The sequence below is a fragment of the Juglans regia genome, chromosome 2 (genome assembly GCF_001411555.2).
Source record: "Juglans regia cultivar Chandler chromosome 2, Walnut 2.0, whole genome shotgun sequence".
In the NCBI taxonomy this organism is placed as follows: Eukaryota; Viridiplantae; Streptophyta; class Magnoliopsida; order Fagales; family Juglandaceae; genus Juglans; species Juglans regia.
The window spans coordinates 2,729,410-2,755,491 of NC_049902.1; the positions used below are offsets into that span (position 1 = coordinate 2,729,410).

The 26,082-nt window shown below is 32.9% G+C and overlaps 1 protein-coding gene across 1 annotated transcript; it reads right to left on the reverse strand.

Moving 5' to 3' along the window:
• Positions 1–278: 278 nt before the first annotated feature.
• On the reverse strand, positions 279–8,940 carry LOC109003871 (homeobox protein knotted-1-like 6). The gene is made up of 5 exons (XM_018982202.2): positions 8,489–8,940; positions 7,611–7,733; positions 7,282–7,417; positions 768–1,006; positions 279–623 (listed from the first exon to the last, which is right to left on the reverse strand). The coding sequence occupies exons 1-5, from the start codon at positions 8,798–8,800 to the stop codon at positions 465–467; spliced, it is 969 nt and encodes a 322-aa protein (XP_018837747.1). The 5' UTR covers positions 8,801–8,940; the 3' UTR covers positions 279–464.
• Positions 8,941–26,082: the final 17,142 nt, after the last annotated feature.

Genomic DNA, 26,082 nt, shown 5'->3' on the forward strand with positions numbered 1-26,082 from the left:
CAAGTACCCAACCCAGGAATAATTCTATATTGTCTTCTACATTCTCCTTTTTTATATATTAGTCCTTGAGCTTGCACCCACTAAAAATATATAACAAGGTTTAAGAAAAAACTGGCCCTCAAATTTCCTGTCTAAGAAAAATGATTCCTTTAGTTTTATTTAAAACATAACTGATCATGTGGCATGCAACAATGTAATTGATGATTATGATTTCACCAAGAAGGGATGATATATATATATATATATATATATATATATATATATAACTACAATTATGATGGTGACGTAAAATTCAAAAATCAATGTGGAATACAACACGAGTCACTACTACCTTGATGAGCATCTTAGATACATACTTGCAAATGGGAAATGCAATTCCAAAATTCCGACATCAGCGGATCGTTACATTCAAAATCTCATATATATATATATATATATAGCAACAAAATGATAAGGATCCCATCTCAGTCATTCATGAATATTGGTCCATAGAGACTGTCCATGACAGCAAACTGCATGTTCTCTGAAGGTTTCCAGTGCCGCTTCCTTTGATTTATGAACCAGTTATTGATTTGCTTCTGATCTAGGCCTGTTAATTCAGCCAGTGCAACTTTGTCGACTTCCTGAATAATTAAAGCATATAAGAATTGTCAAGGATGTTTGAAATCATTCCTGCTGTAAAACCCTAAACCCTAGCACCAGTACATTTGAATTCTAAACTTACGGCAGAAAGAAGGTAGTTTTGCAACTATAAAAGGGATGCTTACAGTTGGGTATGGCCATTTGTAGTGAATATTCCACCAGTCCAGCAAGATTTGCCTTGCTTCTTTTGGTAGCTTTCCCTTCTTCTTCTTTTTTGAGAATTCATGCTTCAAGCTACTAATATAACCACTATATTGTCGCAGGAGCTTGTCCTTCAGCTCATGATCATTGTGTGTAGGCTGGCACTCTTCCACCACTCCTCTTCCTCCACTGACATCTTCATCCAATGACCCGCCTACTTCCTCTGGTAAGAGAGAAAAAAATATAAGAGGATACCAAAATCCTAACTTGAACATGCTCCAGAGAAATGTGGTCAAAATCAAAACAAGATCATGGAGGGTTCATGAAAAATGAAGTCACCAAGGGGATCACATGCTAAGAACATCCTATGATGAGGCATTTAGTGGTATCTAAGCAAGAGAAGTTCATTCGAAGAATGTCACAGGTACAAAAAATACAGGTAAATTTCAGGTGAACATGTATCAAAATATAGTGTCACCACATTTACTCGACATACTTATTTTCCACCATAACCTTTTTTGTTAATATTCCTCACTTTTGAGGAAGGAATACCGTTTTCCTACCATCATAGACACCATTGTTATGAAGAGAAATTGCTCTTTTGTCAAATGAAAACACGGACCTTTATCAAAGTCCAAAAAAAAAAAAAAAAAAACACTGAATCTTCTAATTTTCCAAACCATAATAAATGCAGGAATTTTACAAAATCTCGTAACCCTATTATTCGCATTGCATAAGCACTCTATGACAAAGGAATTAAAACTCACAAAAGTTGGTTTCAAATGTAAGGTAACAACCAGCACACGACATGCAAAGTGGTTTAGCAAACCAAAGAATGCATGGTTGTACAGACAAGATAATTGATGTTATGTTATGGCATGTGATTGCTTTACTTGATCAAGCATGGATGGTACAAGACATAGAGACTGGCAGAGTGGCAGTCATTATCTTAAAGAAATAACAAAACTATATATGCATGTGTTTATGTGTGTGAGCCTTTTGTAGTCACAAAGTTGTCACCCATTAATCAAGTTGTTTGCAAATGCTCATATTTTTCAAATCAATGCATCTGTTTTCGGTAAGGCGTGACAACTTTGTGAATGCAAAAAGGCTCACACACATTACCAAAAACAGCTTAATTGATTCGACAAACAAGAACATGATTCACAAACAACTTGATGAATATTACAAAACAATAGACTTCTCATTGGCAGTAAGGATCACTCCTGACAAAAAATTTTAAGACATCGAACAATAATAATCTGTTAATTTGAAAAATAATAACATAAATTACCTAATAGAGAACACCAATTTTTTCATATAGTTCTTGACAAAAGAACTTTGACTTGTCAAAGAAAAAAATATAAATTGGCAATATATATATATATATATGTATGTATACTAATGTATCAATTCAGAAGTGCATGTATTACTTTTAACTAAAAACAGCAAACCATAAAGAGTAGCCAACAGGAACAAAACACCATGCAACTTAACCCCACAATAGTGAAAATAAAAAACCTAGGCCGACAGAGGCGGGAGCACCATGATTGTCCCCGGAAAAAAAAATTTAAAAATAAGTACAAATATGAAAAATAAAATAAAAATAAAAACATAAAATAAAAAAGAAAAGAAGAGAGTGGCCCACTGACCCACAACATAGTAAGCTAAACTCATAATAGAGTCTACCAAACTCACCTATCTCATGAAGCAGGATTCCATGTTTTCTTGGATGTGATATAACAATATAGCCAATGCTAAAAAGAGGGAGGCGGGACCCATCAACACCAACATTTTTGTACGTAGAAATAAGAAAGTGCAGAGAGAGAGAGAGAGAGAGAGAGGAGGGGGATGGAAGACTGAACAAAGAAAGATTCGGAAGTTCGTTGTGTCCTATCGCAGTCAGTGGGAAATGGGAAATGGCGTCTTTGAAAGGTACAGCCATCAAGAACGAGAAAGAGAAAAAGGAAACAAAAAGCACAGCACGAGTGAAAGATATAGGTAATCTCCGCAGGCCCATGCTTTCTTTTCAACTTTCAGATGACAAAGCCTAGAGCTTTCTCACGTTGGCCTGGATACATACGTTGCTTTCCTACCTTAAATCTGGGGATAAAGGGTACATATAAACAAGATTTTTGGTCCATTCAGCAAATAGTCAAATGGATTCAAGTCTTCTTTTTCTATCTAAACCAACCACCCGTACGTACAAAGAAGAGAGAGAAAACCCTAAATCCCTGCTGTACCGAAGACACAGTCCTCCATTCTTTTGTTTATGCAGGGTATTTAATTCCCTCCCTACCAACCATTTTTTATTCCAAAGTTAAACCAAAATCAAGAACCAGATATTTGACCACAAGTGCATTGGACCTTGTGACAGAAACTATCGCGGCGGCTACGTGACACAGAAACTACGGGCTGAGGACGACCGGTCACTGCCCAGTGGAGTAAACATTCCTGGGCGGAGGAGTAGTAGCGGTCGATCGATGGCGAGAGTTGAGATTCGCAACTGCAGGTAAAGTTGACAGCAGCGGGAGTCAATTCGAGGCCTCGGACAACTTCTCCACAACACGTAGAAGAAAATCGTAACCCCAGAATTTATAAGGATACACAAGCAAACACATTTTCACTACACACCTCGTGTAAGACGCATGTATTTTTAAAGTATTTTATAAAAATATCTTTTATTTAAAACATTGTTGGTAAAAGATAGCGTAAATCATTTAAAAAATGCTCATATACAAATATATATATATAAATTATATACAAATTAAAAGGCCGGCACACTGGGACTTGAAGCGCGCAGCAGGCACGAAAAGATATCTGGAAGGGGGCATGCAAGACGAATGAAAGAAACAATGGTTCTAATTTCAAGTTCCTCTTGCATCTAAATTTCTGGTTTCAGGCATCTCAACACATACCATAATTAAATTGGGTTCATTCGACAGGAATGGAAAAATAAATACCTCCACTAACTGGGTACTAGTGCAGAGACAGTGTCAAACGTACAAAACAGTTTCTGATCTAGCATTTCGGTCTCGTGCATCCGAAGGATATAATATTCACAAGCTTTAGTCCCCCTTCTTTTTTTTTTTTTAAATTTATCCTAAATCATGGCTCAAAATTTCAATCATTTGAAGTTTATAAGCTGCTTTGTCTGTCTAGTACTTCAATCATGCATGCATGTCAACAAATTGCAACCCATTTATAATTCATATAACTCCCAGGAGATGAACCCTGCTAGCTAGGGTTTCATTTCTGCACCAAACACAGCCAAATAGCAATTTTGATGAAGAAAATGTCACATTAGCTGATTGTAAAATAATTGTATTTATATCAATATTCTAATGCTTGTATTCACATTAAACAACTTGATATTGGAAACTTTATTTTGAAAACAACAAATCTCGATCGTTGATGCAAAAAGAACCTCCCTTATTTTCACTATTAATAAATAAAGAAAATCAGTCCTTTCAACGTAATTAATTCTCACAAATATAATTAATACACATGAATAATATGCATATGAAACCTGCTCTCTCTCTCTCTCTCTCTCTCTTATTTGTCACATAATCCTCTAGATCAGATCTATCATCTGAACTTCCTTAACCCTAACTATACATTTAATATATATATATAAATAAACATATACATATACATATATATATGCATATAGCAAGAATAAACAAAATTTCTGCCACATGGAAGTTCATGACCATGTATAAACCTATAAATTAAAATTCTACGAAAAAAGGTAAAAATACTTGTAAATTTAGTTTAATGCCTTACTAAATCATTTTAGTAGCGATAATGATGCTTCCGCCATCACAAAATGATTTTTTTTTTCATAAACAATTTGGAGATGGAAGAAAAATAAATGAGGTAGCTAAGGGAAGATCAGTACAAAGGGATGGAGAGTTTAGTTATTGAAGAATAATGGCAGATCATCAATTTCAATTACTAAAGTTCCCAAACCATAAGAGAAGATAAATACATGAGACAATCTACATTGTATATAGTGATACGTAACGTACAAGTTCATAAACAAAGATATTAGTTCCTTGAAAAAGACCGGTTACTAATAATACAGGATGCACAGCTTTCCAATATATGTGAGAAATTAATCTATTAATAAAATTATTATTAGTGGGAGATTGAATTATTAAGTTGCATATGTCCCAGAGAAAGGGAAAAAAACGTTAATCATTTGCAGATGGGTGCAAACAGGCAAGTCTCTCCAATCTAGGACACTTTTGGGGCACGAAATGAAACACTGAAAGAGTCCCCCCTATATAACTTAGATGATATGAAAACCGGCATAATGTTAATTGTGACATGGAGTGTAACGGGAATAATGAGGGCATCAATGTGGCAGATCATCAACCAGAAGATCATAGTTTAAACCTTCAAAATAGAATGCACTTCCTAAACAGCCAACAGCATGCAATTAATGTAACGTATATCAATCCCATTTGTGTAAAAGTTCACATTGGGATAATGTCTAAGATATACTTGTCTCCTAAAAAATTCAATGAACCTGCTCAAGCACACCAAAAATCATATCAAACCATTATAAAACTCAATATAAAGCCAACCATGCTACCCTTGTCTGCAATATATTCCTTTGAAATTTAAACTTCACAAAGTTTTCACACGTCTGAACCACTTTTACTAATTAGCAACTTTCCACATCAATGGCTCTTATTTCCAAACAAAATCCACAAACTCCATGCCACCCTAGTATTAAATATTGCATCAATTAGCAGCTTTCTCTCATGGTGATGCTAAAAATAGCTTGGGACCGTACTATATGTGCAATCTCATAGGCTTGACAAAATAAAAGTGGTTACTAAAGTAAACATTGTGGTGGCAAATTCCATCTGTACCAAGTACAAAAGCCCATGGATTCTACAATTATACTAACATCTACCTAGCCTTGAAAGTAGGACATCAACAGTGATCAAGTCCCTTAAAAAAAGAGATATGTCTCAAAAGAAAGCTGAGATCCATAATGAAACACGAGCAAATGTAATATTTTAGAAACCCCACTCACTGTACTTCACCCTGCCATGATAAATTGTTTTCAATGCAAGATTCTCTTAGGAATCTATATGTTAATGATGTGCATGATTTTTTTTCATACCTTCAAACTAGCTACCAGCAAAAAATCCCCAGGAGTTCTTTTTCCGTCATAGAAACCATTCGATCTCGATATCCACATTTTGAATGGAAGAATTAATCCAGTCCTCAGCTCTCTCCCCATGTTTCATTTTTATCATTGCCCTTGGATTAAACTCTCTAGTTATTGAAAGCAGACATCACCAAGACCATTACCTTTTATCTATAAGATACGGTTATAGAAATGAACTAACTCATGATCTGAACCTACATTTCAAAAGACCACGATCATTTCAAATCACAAAGAAGCACGTGCCATTGAATTAGAATAAGTAAGAAATACCAAATCAACCTTGCCCTTAAACTACTATAAGAAGGGAAGGAAACATTCACAAGAACCACTTCAAAAACTGGGTTTAAAACAAAAGTAAGAAATTACTATTCTAAATAAGTAAGAAAACTGACACCCACCTAGGTAAATTCCATTTCCAAGCTTGGTAGCAGCCTAAAGATGGAAAGAGAGACTAGATGTAGCTAACCAACCAATTTCCATTAACACAAGTCAATAAATATCTACAACAACAGGAAGGATAACAGCACGTCCAAGCATGATCTGACAGTTTTATATATGCTGATATGAAGTTGTAAATTACTAAATCAGCATAAAAGATGCATAAGTTCTACACAGGCTTATGGTATCCATAACCTGCCACTCAAACAAAGTTATCCACAGTGACATAAAATTACTAAAAATAACTATAGTAATTTTTGGGTTCCAAAAAAAGAACCAAAAGAAGAAATTAAAAGAAAAAAAGCTTGAGACACAAAACCCAGAAACTCAATTACTTCTACGAGACCCTCGATTGCAATGTTGTTGTTGTTGTCGTCGTCTTCAAGATAATTATTAGATATTAGAAATTGAAACAACCAAAAGGAGAAATAAATGAAAAGGCTTTCTATCATCTACCCATTAATAAATATAACTTCTTCATCTGTTCAGAAATGAATAGGGGCACCTTTTCGAGAAAAAGAGTCTCATCCATTTCTAGGGTTTTGGTCAGCAGGTAATATATTCAGTGCCAATTAGGGAATTTGACCTATGAAAGATAGTATATTTTACTGTTCTTCACGTGAGCCTGTGCTACCGTGCACAAGATATCTGGCTAACGTGCGCCTATCTTCTTCTTTCCGATCTAAAGACCTAATGTTGCCATGTGAATCCACTGGAATGGCAAAGAAAAAGGTGAAAACCTACCAGAACAACAATATGGATGCAGCAACGTAGAAAATATAAAAATTAACACAGCACAAATTTCGACAAAGCAACAAATATATATATTTTTTCATATTTCATATATAAAGAAGGCAAAGAGAGAGAGAGACCATAAACGCAGCTTCTGGAAGCGCCGTTGCAGAGAGTGTTGAGTTGCGTTTCAATATCGTTCAAGAAAGAAGTAGCTTCGTCGAAAGGCCTCTCGAGATCCGATTTATACTTGGCCAATACATCGCAGTAAGTTTCCTTTAAAGAGAAAGAGAACAACATTTAAGAACAAAGATAAAAGAAAGAAATTCAGAATAAGGCATTTTCAGAGAGAGAGAAAGAGAACGAGAGATAGATAGACAGCAAGCTAAAATGGAAAAGGTTTTGTTAGGGTTAGGGTCCAATGCAAAGGAAAATTGTACGTGTCTGCCTGAGAAAGAGAGAGAGAGACCATGAACTGGTCGAGCTCTGGATCGGCACCCAAGCGAGTTGAAGCAACGGGTGCCCTATAACATAGGTCGCTTTCTTTTCGAATTTCGTCGAACACGTCCGCTATCTCCGGTGGTGCTCCGACCTGAAAAAAAAAAACACAAAGTATAAGAAAACCCTATTACATTTTTATACCACAAAATCTCCAAATTTCGGTTACTAGTAGGATCATATGAATGCATTTCTTTTCGGTTTTCATCACAGAAATAAAGTTTGGCAAAGCCACTGAAGCTTCTTCTACTTTGTTTTTTTTTTCTTTTAAAAATCTTCTTTCCTTTTTCCTTTAGAAGATATGAAAGAAAATAAAAATAAAAAGCCATGGAAAAATACGTGATTTTGGGGTATTTTGGCAAACCAAAATGGGAAGTATGTTCAGGCGGCGAGGTAAAGAATACAGTCTCTGCTGATCCCATTCACGACGGGAAATTAATACCGCCATGGCAGAAAGAAAGGAGAAGCTGAAGCCCATATATAACTGGAAAGGACGATATGTATATGCGTATACTGTATACACACTTTTTGCGGATCCGTAGTAGGAACGAACAATTTAACACTGAAATTAGGACGCAACCAGAGGTGTTCCTGAATACGACAACTTGATAGTCAAAACGACGGTCATCCTAAGAGTCCGACTTCAACTTTCTTTTTAAGTACTTTACGTTCCGTTTGGTTGAGAAAAACCGAACGTCAAGAAAATGATTAGTTAAGAGAAAACTCGTTTTCATGATATATCACGAGGTTCTTTCTTTTTCATTAAAAATACTTTTCGTACGTTTTCCCAGGAACCAAACGGAGAGTCCTTAACACAACGTTTCTCTTAAAAAGAAAAGGCCCTTTCACCTTTTGACAATCGATGTAAGCTTGGACAAGTTTAGGATATAGAGGATGGGAGACAATTTTCGCTCTTGTTGCACCGGAAACTTCCTCGTCTGAAACTCCTCTTTGAATTTCGGCCACCATGGAAGCAGCATCAGACACCGCCGAAGATGCTGAACCTGATAACAACCGGTCTGGCCCAAAGACTGGCATCCGGTCTCCGAAACCGGCAACCGGAGACGGGAAGGACTGGTAATTGGTCAGGAAATAGCTATCCATTAAAGGCTGCACAGAGTAGTCGGTAGTGGTCGAATGGAGTCCGTACAGTTCATCCATAACGAGAGAGAATTGAGGTATAAAACTGGGTGTAATTGTGTTTTGTGAAAGTGGGAGAGAGAGAGTTGAATAAAATAGTAGCGCAGAGAGCAGAGAGGGAAGGGAAGGGAGGAGGAGGTGTGTGAGAGTTAGTGAGTGGTCTCTTCTCTTTGGGAAGCGTAAATTTTTAGCGTACAATTACAAACAAGAAGAAGAGCAGCCTCAGTGTCTCTTTTCAGTGTTCAGTCCATGTAGACGACTGGGACCACGCTCTTTGTGCGGAGCGTGGTGTTCCACTCCCATTTCCATGTATGTACTAGAGTCAAAGTGGACGCAGATACCTTTGTTCCACTCAAAATTTGACGTAGGTTGGCTTTTTATTTATTTCCAACTAGAAAAATGCTAAGTGGACCGACAATTTAATTGTGATTGTGATTTAAACAAATAAAAAAATTTAATGAGTAAGAAAGTCATTATTTATATATATATATATATTTAAAATATTTAAAAATTAAAAAAATTAAAAAAAAAATGTACTTATCGATATCAGGACTCTTTCCAAACTAAAGTATGTTTTAATATATATTTATAAAATAATTATATAAAATGATCTTATAAATTGACGTAATTTTATTTGATTTATTAGATTTATTTTATAATAAAATTAATTTTATAATCTGACGAACTACATCAAAACACATCAATTTATAAGATTATTTTTATATAATTCATTTGTAACTAAAATATTTTTCATTATTTCTTAGTAACTTTTGTGGATACATCCTTGTCTTTGGACATTAAAAAAGACTCACATTTTTATGAACTATATTGATTCTATCATTATCTTTGAAATATCATATAATTTACAAACTCAAATTACTTCTCGTGCACTTTCTATTATTGTCTTTCAAAAAGTTATTATTAAATTAATACAATCATTTATTATAACTTTTTAGAATAATATTACTATATGAATATATTTCAAGTGATTTCAAATGTAAATAATCGAATATGACAAAATTTATGATGAATAATTGTATTTATCTACACTTATAGAGACTTTATACTTTTTTATTTGAATGTTCTCATAAGGCATCTTGTTGTTTGTGGGTTTGAGTTCTTATTTTCCTATTATTGAATTTCACAAAAAATAAAAAAAATGATCAAAAACATTAGCATGGACTCACCAACCGAGACCTTTTTATTTATACAAGGCCAAGTAAGACTAGCTAGATTAGTCCTCTTTTATATAGGTAATGCATTTTACCTAACTAACTTTTATGTATGGCTTGCTGGTAGGGTTTATATATATATATATATATATATATATATGTGTGTGTGTATATATGTGTGTATATACAAGGAAACTGTTTTATTCATCATCAAAGCAATTACATCATAGAATCAGATCCAATAATTTGTGAAATACAATCAGAAAAAGAATCCCACTAAATTATCAGATCCTCTAGATTCCATGCAAATCTTGCAAATTATGGATTGCATCATTAGTCAAACGCCATCTAGGGGTAGTATTATAATTGACTGTTTCCAAAGGAATTTATATATATATGAAAGGGGGGAAAATTGCATTCACAAACTAATATCCAATTTATAACATGATATTTAAAGGATTCATATCAAGATATTATATTCCTAAATTATCAAAAAATTATGAGTGGTTTGGATTCAGAGATGAGTCGAGATGGTTTGTGAATAGTAGAATATAAGTTAAATTATTTATTATATTTTGTGTGAAAATTTGAGAAATTTGTAATATGAGATGAGATAAGTTGAGATGTGTTACAAATACAAACAAGGCAAACACGATCATTAAGTGTGTTTGGAAACTAAACTATTATCAGACTATTTTACTATTGTTCCTAAATACTTCATCAGTAATTACAAACAGTTTACTACTATTCATTAAATATTCATAAACTATTTCACTATTACTTATAGATAATCTGATATACTCTTAACATCTAAATAGAACTTAAGATTATGCATCACACCATCTATTTTTTATGTTACCAATTGTGATTAATAACACAATGTGAAAGTATGTGAATACGATAAAGGTTATTATTCGGGGAGGTTTGGATAGTGAGTTAAGATGAAATGAAAGTTGAATAAAATATTATTAAAATATTATATTTTAATATTATTTTTGTTTTGAGATATGAAAAAGTTTGATTGTTTATTGTATTTTGTGTGAGAGTTTAAAAAAATTATAATAATTAGATGAGATGATATGAGTTGAGATATATGTTTTTTGTATCGAAACAACCACTAATTTCATTACCTTACATACCATATTGTAAGTAGTTTTTTCCATATAAATACTTGATTTATGAAATCATTTAAATTATATTACATCAACACGGGTGACATAAGATAATAAAATCAAAGAAAAAGAATAGTATTGCTATCTTGATAAACATCAATATTATCTTATCCTCAATCACATTTATTAATATAATGAATTTAATAATATAATTAAAAATAATAAAACTCTCAAGTATATATGAAAAATAATATTTGCAGTGTTGTATTTTAAAAAAATAAATATAATTTATATAAAAAGAAAATATTTTTTAATAATAAGTTTTATTTTTTTTTTTTTTTAAAAGGAGTGAGCACAAATTTGCAGGATGGAAGCTGTTGATGCACGCACAAGAGGAGCCCCCACTCGCACCAAGGAAGAGTGTTGGTGAATCAGTACCTGTCTGACTGTTTGGTTCAAGACCACTGCGAAAAAGACTTCGAAAAAACCAAAAAAATAAAATCAGAAGTCGCCCACTACATACGCTATGTGACTTGAGATAGAGAGAGACGTGACTATTGAATGAGCAAAGTAACGTTCCTTGAGGATGACGAAAATTAATTTCTTGGGATTCTGCTAAAACACTTGTGTACAGTTGCAGTAGTAGTAGTAGGCAGTACTCTGCAGTTCTTCAATATTCATTCTCCAAGACAACAATCTTAATTTATTAAAGGTAATATTAAACGAGTAATTTGATGTATAATCATGAAATTTATAAATTTTATATAATTATTTTTTAAAAAATAAAGTTTATTATTAAAAAATTATTATTTTTATATAAATTTATTATTTTATTCACTTTTAAAAAAATGATTACATAATAATTACATAATTCATAGTTATAAAGATATTTTCTCATATTAAATAGAGTGAATGTGTAAATTCCAAATATTTTTTCTAAAAATTGTAATATTTTTTTATATAAATTTTATATTTAAATACTTTTTAAAAAAATATACATCTTAAGTTGATGTTGCAACGTATTGAAATCAACTCAATTCAGTCTAATTTTAAGTTGAGTCTAACATTCAAATATCTAATTTTTAAATCACTAAATATCACTCAACTCAAAACCTCTTTACACATAATACCCATAATTTTTTTCAATTTAACACCTATTTACACATTTTTTTAAACAAATATAATATTTTTTATTAAAAAATTATAATTTTTATATAAATATTATATTTATTCACTTTTTTAAAAAATACATTCTATAACTATAAATATCATTTACTTTCAATTATTTACACCCCAGCTCTGATTCCATGTTTTACCTACATCATTAGCAGCATAATAAAAGTCAAACACTTTTCCCTTTAATGTGCTAAAATAGAAGAATATCAAGGCACTTGTTGTCTATTCTTTATTATGTTATTTTGTTTTTTTAAGCTCTGCCAGTTTATATATTATTATATTCTAATCATTATTGGAGCATAAAAGTTACTAACCATTTTCAAAATCATGAAATAAAACACTTCAATGATTATTTCTCTCTTATTTTTTTTGTTTTTTTTGTTTTACATCCACTTTAATCATTATTTTCTTTTTTCCAAATGAATGGCTAACTAATACCTCAAAACTAGCCTTTACTTTTTGAACAAAAATTCTATTAATCATCTTCATATACATCAAGAAAAAAAAATTAAAAAAAATAATAAAGTATAATATAATATATAAGAATGATGCGTAACAAAATTCTTTTTCTAAAAAAAAAATGTAACCATGAGTATGAAAACACATTATTAGACTTTACTGATCATGAATACGTAATCGAGAAATGATTTATACAAATCTTAAATAGATAAATATCATACAAATTCTTATAAAAAAGTAGACCATACTTTAAAAAAAATATAAAAAATACTATTTATTTATTAATGAGATTCATTTTTTACAAGAAATTTATACAAAATTTATCTATTTAAAAGTTATATCTAGCATTTCTCCTACTCCTGTATAATCAGTTAAAGTCTGCCGTTCAAACGAAAGATCTTGTAATTTTAGACATAATCAAAATAGATTCTGTTTCTGACTCTTGCGAATCTCAAATCTTGCATAAACTTATTAATTATAGACGCGTTGACGGTATAATTCTCGAAAAGTAACAAGAAATTAGTTGCAATATCAGTCATGTTATGTTTGCAACTCTATCATGGAACTATATATATATATATATATATATATATATATATATATATATCTGCTTAAAGTATCGAGAATGTCTTTGGCTTACGAGAAGATGAAGATGAAGTTGAATTGAATTGAAAATGATCTTATAAATGGTTGGTGGACCTCCATGCATGATGGTGCATGACTACTGCCACTTACATTGTTTATTACTAGGAAGTAATAAAGCATAACTTTTGGACTGAAGTAGTCAATCTTCCAATACCATTTAAATAAAAAATACTATTATTATTGACGAATTTCATCAAAATATAATAATAAAAAAAAAAATTATATCACAACCCTAAAACAATGCAGGCAAATTAAATGGTTCAACAAAGTAGATGGCCGAATGAGAGCAAAAAACTCTCTTTCCTAAGATGGCCTTGTTTGTTTTTATAGATAAGATGAAAGTTAAAATTGAATATTATTTTTATTTGAGATTTGAAAATTTTAAATTGTTTATTTTATTTTATGTGTGAATTTAAAGAAGTTATAATGATCAGATGATATGTAATGAAAATGGTTGTAAAAACAAACAAGACCAAAAAATTTAAAAATAGATTTTCCCATAAGCAATTCCCATATCACAAAAGGACTAAGAGAGGAATTAATTCGGAATATAATCATATTATAAAAATAAAAGAGATATATAATAATCTGAATGCGAAATTGGTATCATTTGTATTTGCAAAGAACGTCACTACATTTTGTCTCATATTCGAACCTTTGATCATCTCATCCCACAACACAACAATGGCCAACTTAATTGAAAAAGCACACTGACTTTCATTCTCATTAACTTTATAATTCTACTTTTGCCAATTCCATGAACTTGTTTAATTATAAAACGAATAATGCATTAGATCGAATTTGTCGTTTCAACCACTGCCAAAGGTCTAATTCAACGGGACTTGCTTAATTTTTCATGCTTATCTATCAGCATGAACTCATTAAAGTCTAAATTAAATACTCCAAATACCTATTATGCTCCAAACATATCAAACTTTCTTAGATACAAAGTGTTATTATAACTTGGAATATGATCTTAGTGCATATTGTTCTTAGCATAAAAAATTTCTTAAAACTTTGTGTTCGGTCCTCTTTCTCCTGCTCAATAAGTTCTTGTCTGAGGTCGAGTGAATCTTCCTTTACCTTAGATTTGTTGTAGAAAATAGATTCAGAGTTCAAAGTCTCATTCTCGACTTGGGGCCTATTGCAGTTGTTGTGGGTCTGCAAAGACCAAGCCCTAATGCTTTGCAAGACTATGCTGTTGATGCCATTGGCACCCAATTGGTCAAATTGTGAAGTGCGTAAATATCACGTAATTATTTTAAAAGAGAGTGAAGTTTATTATTAAAAAATTAATTTTTTTATGTAGATCTTATATTTTATTTACTTTTTTCAAAATGATTATGCAATAATTGCATAATTTATGATTATAAATATCTTTTCTCCATATTAATATGATTCACTATCTTATGTTTTGTTTCCTTTTCTTTTTTTTTAGAGGAAATAATTTTCTTTTCTCATGGTACATGTGTTGTCATGGGTATACATGACCCGGCAAATGACAATCTTTTAACAGCATATTTGTGCATGTCAAATGGAGTTTCTAGTCACGATCACCATAAATGTCATGTATCCATAGACATACTTTGATAATTTGATTTCACTTTTGATATGATGAGGTTCAGTCCTTACTCTTGCTAGATTCTGTCCTTGTATGTGCAATTTTGTCTAGTAATAACTTGTTTGGACAGAATGATGATATGTAATATTTTTAGATAAAAGTTAAAAATTAAATAAAATATTGTTAGAATATTATTTTTTAATATTATTATTGTTTTAAGATTTAAAAAAATTATAATGATATAAAGAGATAAAACTATTTCTGTATCTAAATAAGACTTAAATCTGATCGACGTTACACTAGTTAACGATCAAGAAGATGATTTTATGGTCGTTTAAGATTTTCCTCTTTAGCTAGTTTTTTAACCCTCTTAGAATGATAACCATTAGAATGATAGCCATTAGGGTTTAGAATGATCCATATTGGAATTCTCTCTTATTTTGTATGGGGCCCATTATTGAGATTTTCTCTCTTCAATAGGTTTGGAGGCCCATCTTGGGATTGTCCATTGCCAATTAGGGTTTTGAAGGGACCTGTATCGAAATTGTTCTTAATTGTGTTCAAGATTCGTTTGGGATTTTATCCTTTCTTCAATTAGTTTCGGAACCTATCGTGGGATTGTCTCCTGTCAATCGGATTTTATAAGGCATATGCTGTGATTGTCCCTTATTGAGTCTATGGCCCGTTTAGGATTGTTTTAATCGGTTTTGGGACCTATATTGAGATTGTGCTTTACCATTTTTTTTTTGAGTGAAGATTTTATATGTCACGCTATCATCTCGTTTTTATCCCGCTATAAAGTATAATGAGATGATATTGCTAATCAACTTTTAAATTATTTTTTTTTAAAGAAATATTTTTTAAAAAAAAATAAGAGATGATTAAAGAGTAATGAGCAATGTCACGTTTATAAAGTGGGATGAAAGCTAGGTAGAAATATAAAGTATAATATTAGTGAGACCATTTAGAATTGTCATTCTTTTTAGAATGAGAAAAATAAAGATGAAAATCACCATTTACTGCCTATGAGAACTATAATTTGTAGCCTATTCCAATTGAGAAATTAATAAGGAAAATGCTGGTTTGTCCCATAGGTTTGACCGCATGTGTATTTTATTTATTTATTTATAATTTTTTTAAAATGTTTAAAAAAGTTACTATAATGAATTTATGTATTTTTTAAAATAATTAAAGAATGTTTAAAATATATTTAAAAAAAACAGAATGCTAAGCAGTCACACCAACTGTAAGTGTTAGGTTGTACAGTAACATAGTCCATAAAATAAATAGGTCCAACAATAAAATCCCATAACCTAAGAAAAATTCTAGGTGTAGTCCCGAAAATAGACTTTTCACGCACGAAAAAATGAAACGAATCGTTTTATTTAGGATAAAACGAATCGTTTCATCGCTAAACTCCCCCTTCCCCCTCCCCCTTCGTTTAGAAACCCCCTTGTAATCTTTGAAATCCCTTTGCAATCTTCGAAACCCGCAAGCTTTGTTGCTTCCATCCAGTAAGTGGGTCTGCCGTATACCAAGGGTCTCTTGTTTCTTTTTGCTACATATACTTTATTTGAGTGATTTTCTACTGGATTTCGTGCATGTAATTAGAGTTTCGTGTATAAGTTGGTTTTTGGGTGATTTTTTCTTGCTGGGTTTTGCTCTTATCGATTGAAATTGCGTCTTTGGTTTTTGTTTTTTCCAATTCCTTGGTTTGTAGAACCCCACCCCATATACAACTAATTTATTTGGGTGATTGTCTACTAGATTTTGTACATGTAATTGGAATTTCGTGTATAAGTTGGTTTTTTGGTGATTTTTTCTTTCTGGATTTTACTCTTATCGATTGAATTTACATCTTTACTTTTTTTTTTTTTTCATTTCCTTGGTCTGTAGCACCCCATATACAGCCAATTTATTTGTTAACATGAGCTTAGCTTTAATTGGAGCAAATTATTCAAAAACCGGAGTTCTCTTAGCTCTCATTGAGGAGTTTTGTCTCTTGCTGTAAGCAAGGTTTGTCTTCTAGTCTTTTGACTTTGGAGGAAGTATATGCTTTTGGTTTTTTGTTAAAAGTAGGAAAAAGTATCATGACTGATGAAACCCTAGATAAGTGAGGTAGTTTTAGATTGATTGAGGCTGAACAAAAGCTTTTGACATCACTGCTGATGCAATGGTTAGGAGACGAGGGAAATAAAGTTTGATAGGTCTAGTTGTCAGGAGACGAGGAAAATAAAGTTTGATAGGTCTAGTTGTCTTAGACAGATTTATTAATAGGGAAGCTTTCAAGGCCACAATATTAAAGGTATAGAAATCGAAGGGAGGAGTGCTGTTTAAAGAAGTTGGTGCCAACATGTTCCCGATTGAGTTCATAATGAAGAAGATTTGCAGAAAGTCCAGAGAGGCAGACCATGGGCTTTTGATCAAAACTTGCTATACCTTAACACTTTTGATGGTTGTTCTGCTCCAAAAGAAATAGTGTTCAACAAGGAATTCATGTGGATTCAAATCCATAATATACCGCTTGGGGGCATGACCAGAGATGTAGGTATGTAGATTGGCAAAATGATTGGCGAGGTGGTAGAAGTTGATGTTGATAGGGAGTCCGGTTTTGGATAAATTTTGGGACCGAACTAGTATACACCGGTTTTACATTTTCAATAACCGATACCGCACTGGTTATCCTCCTCCTAAACAGGTACTTCCGATTTTACCAATTTGGTCCGGTTTTCCGGTTTTTAATATATATTAAATCTATAATCTCTTATACTTATATATATATATTAATATATAAAAATATTAATAATACACTAATACTATTTGTATATAATAATATTATTGGTATAGTACTATAACTATATGTTAGTCATAATATAGTACTTAATATACTAATGTATATTAGCATTACTAATAGAGTAATTCTACATACAACCGTGAAGTGCGTAACCGCAGCGTAATCGCTTTGAAAAAGAGTGGGGTCCACTATTAAAAAATTAATTTTTTTCATGTGGGTCCCATGTTTTATTCATTTTTTTCAAAACGATTACGCGACGGTTACGCAATTCACGGTTGTAAGTATATTTTCTCTTACTAATATATTTATCAAAATGAATATGTTGAGAATTTATTAGCCATGAAATGTAATTAATATATATTTTATATTTAAAACATATGATCAAATAAATGTTCATGTTTTAGATTAAAATTTTATGTTATAACTTACAATATAACATTATTTCATATATAATTATAATTTATAAAAATTATATATAATATAAAAAATATAATATATAATATAAGAATTAATTAAAAATATATAAATATGTGAATCGGTCCAGCCCGGCTCTAGAAAACATAAAACCTAGATCGGACCCGTTATGATTGGTTTTTAAAATGGAGGAACTAGTCCCGAGCTGAATTGGTCCAAAACCAGACCGAACCAACTGGACTGGGCCGATTTTCCGATTATCTGGTTTATTTTTACAGCCCTAGATGATGATGAAGAGGGTGTTGGATGGGGGCCTTATCTAAGGGTGAAAGTCGTTATCAATATCAACAAACCTCTTATGAAAGGCATCATTCTAAATATGAATGAGAGAAAAGTTTGGACCTTTTTTCTTTATAAGAGACTACCATCTTTCTGATTCAAGTGTGACATTATAAAGCATGGGGAGAATGACTATTTAGTGGATTCTGATACAATATCTATGCATGAGAGCACTAAGTATCGGTATGGGGTGTGGCTCAGAGCCCCAAACTCAAGAGAAATGCCTAAAAACAGTAATAATGGCTATGGAGTCAAGGAGAAGACAGGCTCTCAAACCTCAAATTTGCATGGGGAAGATGATGACGTGGCAGAGACCAAGACCAATTATGGAACGGAGGCAGGCAGAGCACAAGAGGTGGTAGAATCGGGGGATAATCCCAAGAAGTTAGGAGATAATCAGGAAACTTTCCATAGAGAGGGGTTGGTAGGAGTCAAGGATCAAATATCCCATAAGGAAGGTAAAGCTTTAATCGAGAAGCCAACACGGGAGGATGAAGACTTTTTATTCATGGAGATTTCAAAATCTGGTGATACCTATATCGGAAATGGTCAAGAAGGTAACCAGGATAAGATTCCTCAACTAAACATAAGTAAGATGAGCATTATTAAGGAGAATGACCAGAATGTGACTAGCTCAGATAAGGTTACAAAATGGGAGAGGAGGGCACATGACAAACAAGCTAAGAGCATAGGATTTGAAGATCAGGTGAGTCCTAAGCTTGGGAGCAAAAGAGCGAGAAGAAGGGGGGAATGAAAATATTTCTGGTGCTAAGAAAAGTAAATGTTTGCTAGATGAGGATGAGCAGGTTATTAATATATTTGCAGAGGCTGGTTTCCAGCCCTGCCAGCATCAATGAGTCTGTTAAGTTGGAACTGCCGAGGGCTTGGGAACCCTCAGACAGTCAGATTACTTAGTCTTTTGACTAAGATAAAGTGCCCTAACATGGTGTTTCTAGTGGAAATCAAATGTTCTAAGAATCATAAGGAAGAAGTAAGAAGAATTTTGAAGTTTGATAGTTGTCATACTGTTGAAAGTGTGAGATGCAGATGTGGACTTGCTCTAATGTGGAAATATGACTGGATTGTCACTATCTGCAACTATACTAGATGGCATATCAATGCAACAGTTCAAGAGTTTGAGAATGGACCCATTTGGATGTTCATGGGGTTATATTGTAATCCAAACACTTTGAAGAGTGAAGACAACTAGAAGCTTCTGAAACACCTCAGACCATCACCATCTATGGCTTGGATCTGCACAAGAGATTTTAATGAGATAACTTGCTAGAGTGAGAAGTTTGGGACAACATATAGACCTTATAAACAGATGGAATCTTTCAGACAATCTATTGAATTTTGCTCTCTTAATGATCTATATACCATATGCCAGAAGTTCACATGGTCTATCAATAGACATGGTAGAGAACTTACAAAAGAGAGAATTGATAGAGCCATGGTAAACCAAGAATGGCAGGATATGTTCTCAGACGCTATGTGTAATGAGCTACCTGCAGTCAAGTCCTATCATTCTCCTTTCCAAATCAGCATGCTCAGGTGTTCTACAAGAAGAAAGAGGATACATGTTACCTTTAGATATGAAGCAGCTTGGTCATTAAGGGAGAAATGCTATAAGACAATAGAAACAACTTGGTGCAAAGGGATAGTAGGGGATGATGGTGCCTCTATTTTAAGAAACAAACTAGCAAACTGGCAGGTAGCTCTCCTGAAGTGGAATTATGGAAAGAAAAAACAAGACTCATGAGTAATCAGTAGGGGCTTGACTAAAATTGGAGAATTTCAAGAGCATGGAAATGGAGATCATATTGAGAAAGTTCAAAAGTTATAACAAAAGGTGGAATAATCACTAGCTGAAGAGGAAACAAGATGGAAGCAACGAGCCAAGCAACACTGGCTGCAACATGGTGACAGAAATACCAAATTTTTCCATATGCAAGCTAGCCAGAGGAGGAAAAAAAGGCCATCAAAAGCATCATGGATCAAAATGGAGTCTTATTAACTGAGTAGGATCAAATTGGTAATGTCTTCACAGGTTTTTTCTTTAATCTTTTTACCACTTCTTATCCTACTGAAACTGAAAAATGCCTGCATGGATTGCACACCAAGGTCACTAATGATATGAATCTTAGACTAATGATGCAGTTCATTGAAGAGGAAGTTAGGGAAGATTTTTTTTTCAAACGAATCCATTGGGCTCCCCAGGTTTTGATGGATTTCCAGCTCAGTTCTACCAAAGTCAATAGGATGTAGTTGGAAAAGATATTTGTAACTTCACTCTCCATATTCTCAACCAAGGTGGGCCCCTTAAAGGTGTCAATGATACCTTTATCACCCTCATTCCCAAAATAAGGAACCAAAGAGTCTGGCTGACTATAGGCCCATTAGCTTGTACAATGTGATTTATAAAATAGTTTCTAAAACACTGGCTAATAGGCTTAAATATGTTCTATCTGAGATCATTTCCTTAAATCAAAGTGCTTTTGTTCCAAGAAGGCTTATAGCTGACAACATTATAGTGGCTTATGAGACTCTCCAAACAATGAACTCTTGGATGAAAGGGAAAACAGACTATATGGTACTTAAGCTTGACATGAGTAAAGCTTATGACCGAGTTGAATGGAATTTTCTTGAAGCAGTGATGCTCAAATTGGGTTTTAATAAAAGATGGGTCTCTCTCATAATGTCTTGCATCACATCAGTGTCTTATTCAATATTGATCAATGGAGAGCCCCAAGAAGCATTCATTACATCTAGGGGACTCAAACAGGGAGATCCACTCTCTCCCTACCTATTTATTATTTGTCCAGAAGCCTTGTCTTCTCTATTATTCAAGGTTGAATCTTGTGGCAGTATTACTAGTGTCCCTATTGGAAAGGGCCTTATTAGCATCAATCACTTGTTTTTTTACAGATGGCAACCTCCTCTTTTGTAAGGCTAATGCTTATGAATGGTGCAGAATGTCTCAGATCCTAGAGATTTATGAACATGATTCAGGACATGTACTAAGCAAAGAGAAGAACTCAATCTTTTTCAGCAGGAATACTTCTAAAGTTACTCAAAAGACTATTCTAAGCATGGCTGTGGTGAAATATTCTGGCTCTTTTGAGAAGTACCTTGGGCTACCTGCTGTGATGCGAAGATCAAACTCAGCTGCTTTCCATTCTCTTATTGACAGAACCTAGGCTAGGATTTCTAATTGGAAAACAAAATTCCTTCAACTGCTGGTAAAGAGGTGCTTCTGAAGGCTGTACTTCAAACAATTCCTACATACTCTATTGTAATATTTCTTCTTCCTCTCTCAATTACCCAAAGGCTTAATATACTCCTGAAAAGATTTTGGTGGGGTTATAATGAAGATCACTTGAAGATTCAATGAGTTAAATGGAACCAAGTAAGTCATTCCAAGGATAAATGTGGTTTGGATTTTAGAGACTTCAAAAGTTTTAATATTGCCATTCTTTCGAAACAAAGCTGGAGGATGATTCAGAATCCCACCCCTCTCCTTACACAAGTCTTCAAGCAAAAACATTTCAACAATGTGGATATGTTGGGAGCTAAATTGTGGTATGGACCTTCTTATGCTTGGAGGAACATCTTTGCTGGCATGAAGTTGCAAAAGAAGGGTCTGTTTTGGAGAATTGGCAATGGTCAAAGAGTGAAAATTTGGGAAGATAGGTAGGTTCCAAGATCCCATTCTTATAGCGTTGTAACACTTAGAGTGGATCCTGAGAATTTTGAATTGGTGGTTGACTTAATAGACTCTGAGATGAAGTCATGGAAAGAAGACTCTTTACAACATTTATTTTCTTCTAAGGAAGTGGATTTGATCAAGTCCATTCCAATTACGATTGGGGACAGGGAAGACAAACTTGTGTGGATCCATACTAATAATGAGAAGAGTGGAGCTGTGCTTTTGTAGTGAAGCACTTCTCACTCTTTCTAATCTAGTGAAGAGAAGAGTGGTTGAGGATAGTGTGTGTCCTATATGTGAATTGGAGTCAGAAAATTCGGGTCATGTTCTATGGGATTGTGGAGTTGCTAGAGATGTTTGGAGCCAAAGTTGTAGAAAAATTCAAAAGATGGTGTGCCATAGTGAGTATTTTTTTTATGTTTGGACCAAATGGTTAAAATTTTGGAGCAGGCTGAACTTGAGGAGGCTGTTATGACCACTAGGCTAATATGGGCAAGAAGAAATGAATTCACAAATGGGAAAGGCTTCAAGCACCCAACCTTTCTTCTCAGGAATGCAAGAGATGAGCTGTTGTTGTTCAAAAACTCTACTAACCTGCCCTAAAAGGAGTCAATCAGTTTGGTTCAATCACCAATCCGATGGTAGAAACCAACAAAGGGAGTTTACAAGCTAAACTGGGATGCAACTACTAAAAATGCAGATGGCAGAATTGGCATTAGTGTGATTGCTAGAGATTTTAAGGGCCAGTTCTTGGCATCCTTAGAGCTCCTAGAAAACTAACTGAAAGTTCCTTCACTACAAAAGCATATGCACTATTGGTAGCAACTGTTTTTATAAACAAATGGGTCTTAAATAGATCATTCTAGAGGGGGATGCGCTGCAGGTAGTTAATATACTGAAGAATGCTAGTACAAACTGGAGCTTAGGGGGCTTATTGATCGAAGATGCAAGAAAAATCCTAAATTCCTTTGTTAGTTGGTCAGTGATCCACACTAATAGATGTGCAAATATGGCTACTCATTATCTAGCTAGAGATGCTATTAATTTTGATGAAGACATGTATGTTTTGGAAGATTTTCCTCAATATATTCAGTCCACTATTTTCAATGAGATGTTGTAAGTCTTCAGTTTGCAACAAAGATCAATTTCATTTTTTTTTTTAAAAAAGAAGCTTTAATTGGTACAGCTTCTACAACTCGATTGCAACGAGAGAGAAGACTAGCCATGATGATGAATCGCTGAGAGTTCTGTCACTGGAGGGATAATCGTTGGAGGGAAAATAGGTTAGGGGCAATATTGACATTTGACCAAAATATATACTATTAGAAAAAAGTCTAAACTCAATCATAAAGGGCTGGCTGTGCACACAACAACCTACGTGGCTTAAATGAAAAGCGGCATTTAGCCGCTGGGATGGGTAAGAAATAACAATCGTGCACCATGAAACGGTGCATTTAGCCGATTCCTTACTCCCTTCACCTCTCCTCTGCTTGACAAGCATTCCCAGTCCATTTCACAAAGCATTACATAAACCTAAGGTCCGGCTTAGATAAAAGAAAGTATTTAATCTTATCGCTACAACATTCTCAAATTCATACACAAAATATAATAAATAATTTAATTTTTTTAAATTTTCAAAACAATAATAATATTAAAAAATAATATTCTAACAATATTTTATTTAATTTTTAACTCTCATCTCAACTCATCTCGTTATCCAAACCACACCTAAACCTAACCCTAAGCTCCTGCGACGGTAAGACTTCTTGGCTAGAATAAGCGCCAGCTGTATTTTTCGAGAAAACAAAGGAAATAATTGAGGTGGTGTACACAAACGTCGTTCGGAGCAAATTTTTCACTGATATAAGAAGAAATGATAATGATAGGCTTACTACCATTTTACCACTATTTTACTACTTTGTAGTGTATTTGAATTTTTCTTTTTATTATTATTTTATTTTAAAGTATTTTTTAACATATTTAATCATTAAGAAAAATTTAAAAATTAAGAAAAATGAATAGTAAATAAATGGTAGGAAGTAAAGAAGCCTATCATTATCCAAGAAGAATAAGCGCATGTCGGAAGTGAGTTGAAGAGCTCTGTGACACTGGAGCTTTGTATTTCTTGCAAGAATAATTCTACTTATCATCCCTACACACCACATATTTAACTTATTTTATTTTTTTTCATTTTTCTTATAACAAATATGTGGTGTATGAATGATAAACAGAACAACTTAATTAGTTTAACAATAATAAAATAAAATAAAATAAAATAATAAATAATAAAAATAATAAATAAGAAATAATAATTTTAAAATATATAAAGCGTATGGCGTGGGATGATGAGCAACATCTCTTTTCCTGCAATGTATTATGGCTTCAAGCTCTTATTTTCATAGAAATAAAAGCCTTAAAAAAGCGCGGAAGCCTATTTGTAAACTTTTGGTACAGAAGTCAAAGACAGCTTAGAAAGAGAGTAAGAAATTTTTTTATGCGTCTTCATTCTCAGAGCATTCACAATGATTCTTTTATCTTATCTTTTAAAATACATCACTAAACTTTACTTTTTCTATTTTATATACTAATTTTTACAATATATTATATATCATCTTATCTATTTTTTCTTCATATAATTTAAATAATATTTTTTTTATTCTTTTTAAATATTTCCTTTCTACTAATAAATTTGTAATACCCATATATATATATATATTTTATATTTGCAATATATTATTATATACAATGTAATATCATCCAGTTCTATACCTACAAAATAAAAATATATAAGCCAAATAAAAATTAAAAATAAAATAAAAATATAAAAAAATTGGATAAATAATATTTCCAAGATATTTTTTAGAAAGAAATAAAATAAGGGTGTTTTAAATGATTAACAATAAAAAGAATTTGTATTAAAATGTAAAAGTAAAAAAAAATGAGGGAATAAATGAAGTATAAATAATTAAAAAATTGTTTAAATGATGAACAATATTCACTACATATAATGGGTTACTGTAGCAATTTATATTTTACATGTTCTTTTACATAATCATGAAACTCATTTTATGAGTAATTTTTTAAATAATTTGTTATAAAATTATACATAAGCCATTAGAGCATTTTCAATGTATTAGCTAAAAGCTAAAATTTAGTTATTAAAACATAAAATATGATTACAATAAATTAGCTAAGTTTCAAATAATTGAAATTTAGCTACAATCATTTTCAAAATAATTTTCAAATTTGAAAGTAAGTTCATACATATTTTTTATCAATTATTTTTCTCCGCCTTTCTTTCTATCAACGTCTTTCTTCATTCCCTCTCAAAAACCCAGACGCCCTGCCCACCAAAACCCGAGTATTTCTTCTTCGACCAGAGAGACCCACCACCGCACCACCACCTCACGTCTCATCAGCAACAACGGTACCGCACCACCACACTCCTACTCTCGTTTGAAATAACCAAAACCCATCTTTCTCTTGCCAATCTGCTTCTTCGAAGCTCAGGTAATCTTTATCTTCGTATAGGATTCGATTCTCTTGATGATTCCTAACCTTTTAATGCACCTTGCTGTCCCTTGCATTCCTCTTCTCCAAACCTTAATCTTGATTGTGGATGGGTTTAGCTGTTGAGGGGTTGCATTTTCTGTCTCTGTTTATGATTGAGGGGTTGCATGTAAGCAAAAGACAAAAGGTAGAACATTAGTTTGAGGGGTTTTTGTTTCTGTTTATGATTGAGAATGCAGTTGGTGCCAAAGCTCGATTAGAATCTGATGACCTTTTCAACTGAACCAATCGGGGGTGGAAAACACAATATCCTCACTACTCATTTGAATGTCTTGAAAAAAAAGTCGGATGTGATTTGTTCAAAACATGATCCATATGTCATTTAAACACCTTGTATATGTATGTGTGTGTG